Raw genomic sequence first — 10,194 nt, forward strand, 5'->3', positions numbered from 1 at the left:
GATTGTTGTATTAAGCCTAGTATGCATGCTAATAGATGTACAATGGTTGCAAAAATGATGTATTCTTATGAGCTGGCCCTCCCTAGCAGGGATTTACTACACTTGGCCCTCCTCATACTATATTCCTGGCTCCGCCACTGGGGAGGGGCGACGGCGGCGGCGCGCTTTCGGCTGGCTCCGATGTTTGTAGTCGTCACTAGGTGGTCCATGGACTTAGTTGTAATTTTTATTACCTCTAGTGTTTTCTGTACTGCCATAATTGATGAATAAATTGAAAATTTCTCTTGTAAAAAAAGAAAGCAACCATATCCCAGCACAATATAGTTTGAAATTAACACACTGAATTTAGAAAGCGCCATTGGATGAAAAATAACTTACGACGACCTATTCTAGGCATATGCATCTTGTACATACACGCAACAACGCCCTTTCCAACACACAAGCACGCCTATAAATAGCGGTGCACAAGCCGAGCATATGCATCGCCCACTGCTCACCATCCCAATCAAATCTTTCATCTTCGGCAGCCGAGCTTACAGCATTACCAAGGATGTCTTGCAGCTGTGGATCAAGCTGCGGCTGCGGCTCAAACTGCAACTGCGGGTATGCATGCTTTCTCTCTCTCTTGTAAACTAGGGTGAGTTGCCACTGAGTAGTTGAGCTGATTATTTTGTTTCGCCTGATGCAGCAAGATGTACCCTAACTCGGAGAAGAGCGGCGCCACCATGCAGGCCACCGCCGTCGTCCTCGGCGTCAGGCCCGCGAAGGTGCAGTTCGAGGAGGCCGCCGAGTCCGGTGAGGCCGCCCACAGCTGCAGCTGCGGCGCCAGCTGCAAGTGCGACCCTTGCAACTGCTAAGGTGCAAGCGGTTGATGCGCTTGTGGTGATTGTTCCGTGTGTGATCGAGTGCGAATAATGAAATCGGCGCCGGCCGTCTGGTTGGTGTTGTGGTGTGGTTTGCTATTGGTGTCTTTGTGACTTGTGAAATTTTGTGTTTGTGTGCGCGGAGTTTATGTGTGTGTCTTTGAAATGGTCCATCTGAACTGAAGTGAATATACAAAACAGGTTCGTGCAAAGTGTGAATTATTAGCCGCGTCTTACATATTTCTATCTTATTTCATAACATAGAAAGATGAAAGATAAACATAATTCTTTCGCACACGGGTGCCAATATATTTCTCTACATGAACATATTTAAGTTACTCTACAAAGGGTTTGAAAGTAGAAAGAAGTCTGGTCATGGGAAGAGAAAGATAAAACAAGTTATGTACTAAGTAGGCTTAAGGATTGTGTTATTACCATGCAATTTGAAATCATTATGATAGTACTTCGTTTCTAAATATAATATATCATCGGTTCATCACATGCAATGAGAGTAGAGGAGGGGGTACCATTTTTGAATGATTGTCGAGTGGGTAACTTCACCACTTGTGTTGCAAGGTGAGCACACCGGGCCTTATGTAGGCAACCAAACAACAAGGGTTTGACTCGTTTGGGCTTGTACCCGGTGGTTTGTGTGGGAACTCCATGCAACCAAATGTACCCCTAAGCATGTATGTTGGTTGTATCATTGTTTGACATACTTACATCAGAATTCAGCGGTTGGGAGACATTAGATAAGGGTTTATTTGATTCGCGTGATCCATAAGACAAATCAATAAGATAAATGTAGGCATGCATTGTCATGTCCACTTGAATCCCACGAGATTGAATTCCCACCAAGATTTGCCTAATTTCATCGTGGAAAAAACACTATTTCCAATAGTTTAAGTAAATGGAATTTTGCTTTGAAATACAGTGCAAAGGAACATGGAGTATAGTTCTACAAACCAAACAACGCACTTGAAAATGTTACTCTCTGAAATTTCTATAAATCCTTTTAAGTCATTAAGACTCCCTCGAAGCGCATAGTCAAGTCCTAACAAACCAACGATCCAAAGACATAATCAGATACCAAGTAGACAAGTGTTGGTCATACAATTTGTAAACATCCAATGATGTATTTCTCATACATGAATGGTTCTCCGGGAAAATGAACATATGACTAAACATAGAGCTAGGTATCTCTAATGCATGGTCCTGGTCAATACAATTTCCTAACACTAATAGATGGAAAAACACTTCTTAAGAAGGAAACATGTAGATGGGTAGGAATTGTAAATAAGATAGACACATGTAGTTCTGTTTGTTCAACCAAGAGTTACTGAAACGTGAACTAGCCTATGGTTGGATGGTTAGGAGGACAGTGTTATACCCAGCCCACCAGAGTTCAGGTCCTAAACTTGACACTGGTGCTCGCATTTTTCTGGATTTATTTCAGGCCCTCTGACGATGTCCATTGAGTGGGAGAAGACGTTCCCGTTGACTATGAAGGCGTCTAAATGCTTTCTTTTCTAAAAACATGTTCCACTGAGAATAAACAGTGATGGTAATAAGGCTGTAAGGTTTATACAAATAAAGAGATGGTAAGGGTAAAAAAAACAAAGAAGGCACATTTCGGGCCGGCAAGCTAGCTATCGTTGAAGTCAACTGATATAAAATGAATTAAAATGTTGTTTTCTTATTAGGTCGGTCTTGCATTAATTGAGCAGCTAACATACATAGTTCCTTTGAACACGCATCTAAGCACTCATTTTCCTTATAAAGAAGGAGAGTGTTAAGAACTTAAGATGACGCATACCACGCGTCGTTGCTTTAGAAGAAAGCAACAATGACACAGTATACGCCACAAATATACAGAAATTATATTTCAATAACTCTTTAGAAGAAAGCAACTGTTAGAATTAATGGGCTAGGCCCATAGCAATTTTTGAAATCTCAAAGCCCATGTGTAAAATGGCAAGTGGTGGTGCTAAGTTTAATCCCACCTTGAAGTTGAAGAAGAGTTGGACCTCTTTATATAGTGGGTTCTCTCCATCACTCTAAGTGGTGTGTGAGAAGAGAAAGGGAAAACCACACGCGCGCGCTCGCTCGCCTCGCCTGGCCGGGCCGTGGCGAGGCGTACATGCGCGTGAGACACACCGAAAAACACCTAGGGTTTTGCCTCATCTCACAACTTGCGCCGCCATCGTAGTCTACTCCATCCCAAACGCCGGCGTGCATCGGCGCGTGGGAGAGCAGGTCTCCGGAACCGTTCGTCTTTGCGATCCTACACCGGGAGAGGACGAATTAGGTTTTTGGGAAGCGTTGTGCGCGACTGCTCAAATTCGTCATCACGGGTCGTCTTCCGTCCAAGTCGGGCGGTGCTACTCATCGTCGTATTCATCGCCGTCAGCAGCAGATCGTCGCCAACATCGTCATCAACACTGTCGCACCCATAATAGCTAACGATCAGTACGTCCAACATCCTCTGTTCATGTCTGTTTCTACAGCTATTGTTACGTGTTTGCTGCTGTTATGCATGTCTTGCTGTTCTTCTAGTTTGCTAGATTATTGCATGCTAGTATCTCTTCTAGTCATGAATTATTTACTGGAATTAATCATGAACTTGCCTAATATTCCAACAATCCAAAAACCTAAGTATAGGCAATTTCCTGAGTTAACTATGGCTGGATTCGCTGATGCACTGAAGCCGGATAAGTTTACCGGTGTGCACTTTAAGAGGTGGCAGGTGAAGACCACGCTCTGGCTTACTGCTCTGAAAGTTTTCCACGCTAGTGTTGGTGCTCCAGAGGGAATGACCGACGAAGATCGGAGAAAATTTCAGGAAGCCAATACTATGTTTGTGGGATGCATTCTGAGTGTTCTTGCTGACCGTCTGTGTGATGTGTACATGCACATAAACGACGGAAAAATTCTGTGGGATGCACTGAATGCAAAATTCGGTGCAACAGATGCAGGCAGTGAACTGTACATCATGGAGAGTTTTCATGACTACAAGATGGTGAATAACCGTTCTATGGTTGAACAAGCTCATGAGATACAGTGCATTGTGAAGGAACTTGAACTCCTTAAATGTGTTCTACCCGACAAATTCGTGGCTGGGTGCATGATTGCAAAGTTGCCTCCTTCATGGAGGAATTTCGCCACAACTCTGAAGCATAAGAGACAGGAGATATCAGTTGAAAATCTGATTGCATCTCTTGATGTTGAAGAAAAAGCTCGGGCTAAAGATACCACTGAAAAAGGAGGTGAGGTTCAGCCTACTGCTAACATGGTGCAGAGGTACCCACAGAACAAGAACAAAGGGAAGAACAAACATGTTTTCAACAAGCCTACCAAGGCTACTACCTTCAAGAAGAAGAAGTTGAACAAGGCTGAGCTAGAGTGCTACGCCTGTGGGAAGCCTGGACACTTTTCCAAGGAATGCCCTGAACGTGCAGACCGCAGAGGGAAAACAAGCTCCAAGACTGTCAACATGGTGACCGCTAGCAATACTGATGGGTATGGTAATTTACCTATTGTGCTTTCAGTATTTCAATCATCTTCGTGGTGGATTGATTCGGGTGCTAACGTTCATGTGTGTGCTGACATCTCCCTGTTTACTTCTTATCAGGTCGCAAGGGATTCTTCCGTCCTAATGGGGAATGGGTCACATGCTTCTGTTCGTGGCATTGGCACGGTGGATCTGAAGTTTACTTCGGGAAAGATCGTGCAACTAAGGAACGTGCAGCATGTCCCTACTATGAACAAGAATCTAGTTAGCGGCTCCCTTCTATGTCGAGATGGATTTAAGGTAGTTTTAGAGTCCAATAAAGTAATCGTGTCAAGATTTGGACAATTTATAGGAAAAGGCTATGAGTGCGGAGGCTTGTTCCGCTTTTCTCTTTCAGATTTTTGCAATAAGTCAATAAACCAAATTTGTGCTAATGTTAATGATGATGCAAGTATTTGGCACTCTCGTTTATGTCATATTAATTTTGGTTTAATGTCTCGGCTATCCAGCATGAGTTTAATTCCGAACTTCACAGTTGCCAAAGGTTCTAAGTGCCATAGTTGTGTGCAATCTAAGCAACCTCAAAAGCCTCATAAGGCTGCCGAGGAGAGAAACTTGGCACCTCTAGAACTCATACATTCTGATCTTTGTGAGATGAATGGTGTGTTGACAAAAGGTGGAAAGAGATATTTCATGACTTTGATTGATGATGCGACTAGATTTTGCTATGTTTATTTGTTGCAAACTAAAGATGAAGCATTAGACTACTTTAAAATCTATAAAGCTGAAGTTGAAAATCAACTAGAGAGAAAGATCAAGCGTCTTAGGTCCGATCGTGGTGGAGAGTATTTTCCAAAAGTTTTTGATGAATTTTGTGAGGAACATGGTATTATTCATGAGAGGACGCCTCCCTATTCACCTCAATCAAATGGAGTGGCCGAGAGGAAAAACCGCACATTGACTGACTTGGTGAATGCCATGTTAGACACTGCTGGTTTATCTAAGGCATGGTGGGGGGAGGCTCTATTGACTTCATGTCATGTCCTGAATAGAGTTCCCAACAATAATAAAGAGAAAACCCCTTATGAGGAGTGGGTTGGGAGAAAACCATCACTTTCTTATTTGCGTACTTGGGGATGTTTGGCAAAGGTCAATATTCCTATTCCTAAGAAACGCAAACTTGGACCAAAGACAGTGGATTGTGTCTTTCTAGGGTATGCTCAACGGAGCATTGCTTATAGGTTTTTAGTGGTAAAATCTGAAGTACCTGATATGCATGTTGATACTATAATGGAATCTCGTGATGCAACATTTTTTGAGAACATATTTCCTATGAAAGATATGCATAGCATTGCTAGATTTTCTTCTAAGATAATTCCTGAATCTAGTACAACTGATGAATATTTCGAACAATCACATGAGGAAGTCCTTGAGAAGGATAACAATGAAGTTCCTAGAAGGAACAAGAGACAAAGGATTGCAAAATCCTTTGGTGATGATTTCATTGTATACCTTGTGGACGACACACCCAAGACGATTGCAGAAGCATATGCATCTCCGGATGTAGATGATTGGAAAGAAGCTGTTCATAATGAGATGGACTCAATTCTTTCTAATGGAACTTGGGAACTAACTGATAGACCATATGGTTGTAAACCTGTGGGCTGTAAGTGGGTGTTCAAAAAGAAGCTGAAGCCTGATGGTACTATTGATAAGTACAAGGCGCGGCTAGTGGCCAAGGGCTACACTCAGAAAGAAGGCGAAGATTATTTTGACACCTATTCACCCGTTGCTAGAATGACCACCATTCGAGTGTTACTTTCCTTGGCTGCCTCTTATGGTCTTATCATTCATCAAATGGATGTAAAGACAGCTTTTCTCAATGGAGAGTTGGAAGAGGAGATCTATATGGATCAGCCTGACGGGTTTGTGGTAAAGGGTGAAGAGAGAAAGGTGTGCAAGTTGTTAAAATCTTTGTATGGTCTGAAACAGGCACCTAAGCAATGGCATGAGAAGTTTGAAAGAACTCTGACTTCTGCAGGATTTGTCATTAACGAGGCTGATAGGTGTGTTTACTATCGCCATGGTGGGGGCAATAGTGTCATATTATGTTTGTATGTGGACGACATACTGATCTTTGGTACAAATATTAATGCAATTAATGAGGTCAAGTCTTTTCTATCGAAAAGTTTTGACATGAAAGATCTGGGAGAAGCCGATGTAATTCTAAACATCAAACTTATTAAGGATGAGAGTGGGATTACATTAACGCAATCTCACTATGTTGAGAAGGTCTTGAACCGATTCGGTTTTATGGATAGCAAGCCTTCTCCAACACCTTATGATCCCAGCGTGACACTCAGAAAGAACAAGAAAGAAACGAGAGATCAATTAAGATACTCTCAAATTGTCGGTTCACTCATGTACTTAGCTAGCGCTACAAGACCAGATATCTCTTTTGCTGTGAGCAAACTGAGTAGGTTCATGTCCAACCCGGGTGATGATCATTGGCATGCACTAGAAAGGGTCTTGTGCTATCTGAGAGGTACTATGAGTTACGGAATTACTTATTCAGGGCATCCTGCTGTGCTAGAAGGATATAGTGATTCAAATTGGATCTCCGATGTTGATGTACTTTACGCAACAAGTGGGTATGTATTTACTCATGGTGGTGGCGCAGTGTCATGGAGGTCTTGCAAGCAAACCATATTGACGAGGTCAACTATGGAAGCAGAATTAACTGCTTTGGACACAGCTACTGTTGAGGCAGAATGGCTGCGTGAGCTCTTGATGGACTTGCCGGTTGTTGAAAAAACCTGTACCGGCTATTCTTATGAATTGTGATAACCAAACGGTTATCGCTAAAGTGAACAATTCTAAAGATAATGCAAAGTCATCAAGACACCTGAAAAGACGTTTGAAGTCTGTCAGGAAGTTGAGAAACTCCGGAGTAATAACTGTTACGTATATACAAACAGACAAAAACCTGGCAGATCCCTTTACAAAGGGACTATCACGAAATGTGATAGATATTGCATCGAGGGAGATGGGTATGAGACCCATAGATGTTACACCATAGTAGTAACCCAACCTTTGTGATCGGAGATCCCGTGAATTAGGATCTGGGAAGAACAAGCTATTGGTTAACTGAGGAGAGTAATAACTTATGATCGTCTCCAAGTGAAGATGCAAAACTCTCAGAGCTGTAAGGCTCAGATCTGTAAGGCAGGTTGGCAACATGCCTTAATGTGGTTCTATTGGCTATAATTAGCAAAGATGCTGTCCTACAGAGCAGTCTTGAAAGAACACACCTATATGAGTTCTGACTGTAAACGTCGCAGTCTATGAGATTTGGGTGATCTCTAGTAAGCTCACGAAGAGACCAGGGAGTATGACGTATAAGCTCCAAACCGCGGGGTAGCCTACTGGCGGCCAGGTACTCGTTAAGACTTTGAGTGAAACCTGTTCACACAAAACTAGCAATTCAAGGCATAGTCCATTGTCAAGTTGTGAATGGATGTAGCTTAAAGTTCTAGGCAGAAGTTCAACTTAACAGTCTCTACTGAAACACTGGTATATTAAACAAGTGGTGAGAGAAGGCAAATCTCTAAATGGGTATTTGAGATCTGGTGGGGGATTGTTAGAATTAATGGGCTAGGCCCATAGCAATTTCTGAAATCTCAAAGCCCATGTGTAAAATGGCAAGTGGTGGTGCTAAGTTTAGTCCCACCTTGGAAGTTGAAGAAGAGTTGGACCTCTTTATATAGTGGGTTCTCTCCACCACTCTAAGTGGTGTGTGAGAAGAGAAAGGGAAAACCACACGCGCGCGCTCGCTTGCCTCGCCTCGCCTGGCCTGGCCTGGCCGGGCCGTGGCGTGGCGTGGCGAGGCGGCGCGTACATGCGACATGCGCGTGAATGGTCCGCCGAAATCCGGTCCGTCTCCTTGCAGGAGCGTAGCTTCCTTTTGCCGTTTTATTTTTATGTCTTGGCAGACAAGTTTTTGATTTCTTGTCCGGTAAGTATACGAATTAGAAACCGAGTCGGTTTGGGATTGTGGTCGCGACACAATACCGCCTCTCGTCCTAATATATATACAGCTACCGGCTGCGGCCAGAGACACACCGAAAAACACCTAGGGTTTTGCCTCATCTCACAACTTGCGCCGCCATCGTAGTCTACTCCATCCCAAACGCCGGCGTGCATCGGCGCGTGGGAGAGCAGGTCTCCGGAACCGTTCGTATTTGCGATCCTGCACCGGGAGAGGACGAATTAGGTTTTTGGGAAGCGTTGTGCGCGACTGCTCAAATTCGTCATCACGGGTCGTCTTCCGTCCAAGTCGCGCGGTGCTACTCATCGTCGTATTCATCGCCGTCAGCAGCAGATCGTCGCCAACATCGTCATCAACACTGTCGCACCCATAATAGCTAACGATCAGTACGTCCAACATCCTCTGTTCATGTCTGTTTCTACAGCTATTGTTACGTGTTTGCTGCTGTTATGCATGTCTTGCTGTTCTTCTAGTTTGCTAGATTATTGCATGCTAGTATCTCTTCTAGTCATGAATTATTTACTGGAATTAATCATGAACTTGCCTAATATTCCAACAATCCAAAAACCTAAGTATAGGCAATTTCCTGAGTTAACTATGGCTGGATTCGCTGATGCACTGAGGCCGGATAAGTTTACCGGTGTGCACTTTAAGAGGTGGCAGGTGAAGACCACGCTCTGGCTTACTGCTCTGAAAGTTTTCCACGCTAGTGTTGGTGCTCCAGAGGGAATGACCGACGAAGATCGGAGAAAATTTCAGGAAGCCAATACTATGTTTGTGGGATGCATTCTGAGTGTTCTTGCTGACCGTCTGTGTGATGTGTACATGCACATAAACGACGGAAAAATTCTGTGGGATGCACTGAATGCAAAATTCGGTGCAACAGATGCAGGCAGTGAACTGTACATCATGGAGAGTTTTCATGACTACAAGATGGTGAATAACCGTTCTATGGTTGAACAAGCTCATGAGATACAGTGCATTGTGAAGGAACTTGAACTCCTTAAATGTGTTCTACCCGACAAATTCGTGGCTGGGTGCATGATTGCAAAGTTGCCTCCTTCATGGAGGAATTTCGCCACAACTCTGAAGCATAAGAGACAGGAGATATCAGTTGAAAATCTGATTGCATCTCTTGATGTTGAAGAAAAAGCTCGGGCTAAAGATACCACTGAAAAAGGAGGTGAGGTTCAGCCTACTGCTAACATGGTGCAGAGGTACCCACAGAACAAGAACAAAGGGAAGAACAAACATGTTTTCAACAAGCCTACCAAGGCTACTACCTTCAAGAAGAAGAAGTTGAACAAGGCTGAGCTAGAGTGCTACGCCTGTGGGAAGCCTGGACACTTTTCCAAGGAATGCCCTGAACGTGCAGACCGCAGAGGGAAAACAAGCTCCAAGACTGTCAACATGGTGACCGCTAGCAATACTGATGGGTATGGTAATTTACCTATTGTGCTTTCAGTATTTCAATCATCTTCGTGGTGGATTGATTCGGGTGCTAACGTTCATGTGTGTGCTGACATCTCCCTGTTTACTTCTTATCAGGTCGCAAGGGATTCTTCCGTCCTAATGGGGAATGGGTCACATGCTTCTGTTCGTGGCATTGGCACGGTGGATCTGAAGTTTACTTCGGGAAAGATCGTGCAACTAAGGAACGTGCAGCATGTCCCTACTATGAACAAGAATCTAGTTAGCGGCTCCCTTCTATGTCGAGATGGATTTAAGGTAGTTTTAGAGTCCAATAAAGTAATCGTGTCAAGATTTGGACA

At 43.6% G+C, this 10,194-nt stretch overlaps 1 protein-coding gene across 1 annotated transcript; it reads left to right on the forward strand.

Moving 5' to 3' along the window:
* The first annotated feature begins 431 nt into the window (after window positions 1-431).
* LOC123169179 (metallothionein-like protein 1) lies at window positions 432-1,085 on the forward strand. The gene is made up of 2 exons (XM_044587030.1): window positions 432-603; window positions 689-1,085. The coding sequence occupies exons 1-2, from the start codon at window positions 551-553 to the stop codon at window positions 855-857; spliced, it is 222 nt and encodes a 73-aa protein (XP_044442965.1). The 5' UTR covers window positions 432-550; the 3' UTR covers window positions 858-1,085.
* Window positions 1,086-10,194: the final 9,109 nt, after the last annotated feature.

The sequence above is a fragment of the Triticum aestivum genome, chromosome 1D (assembly GCF_018294505.1).
Source record: "Triticum aestivum cultivar Chinese Spring chromosome 1D, IWGSC CS RefSeq v2.1, whole genome shotgun sequence".
NCBI classification, from domain to species: Eukaryota; Viridiplantae; Streptophyta; class Magnoliopsida; order Poales; family Poaceae; genus Triticum; species Triticum aestivum.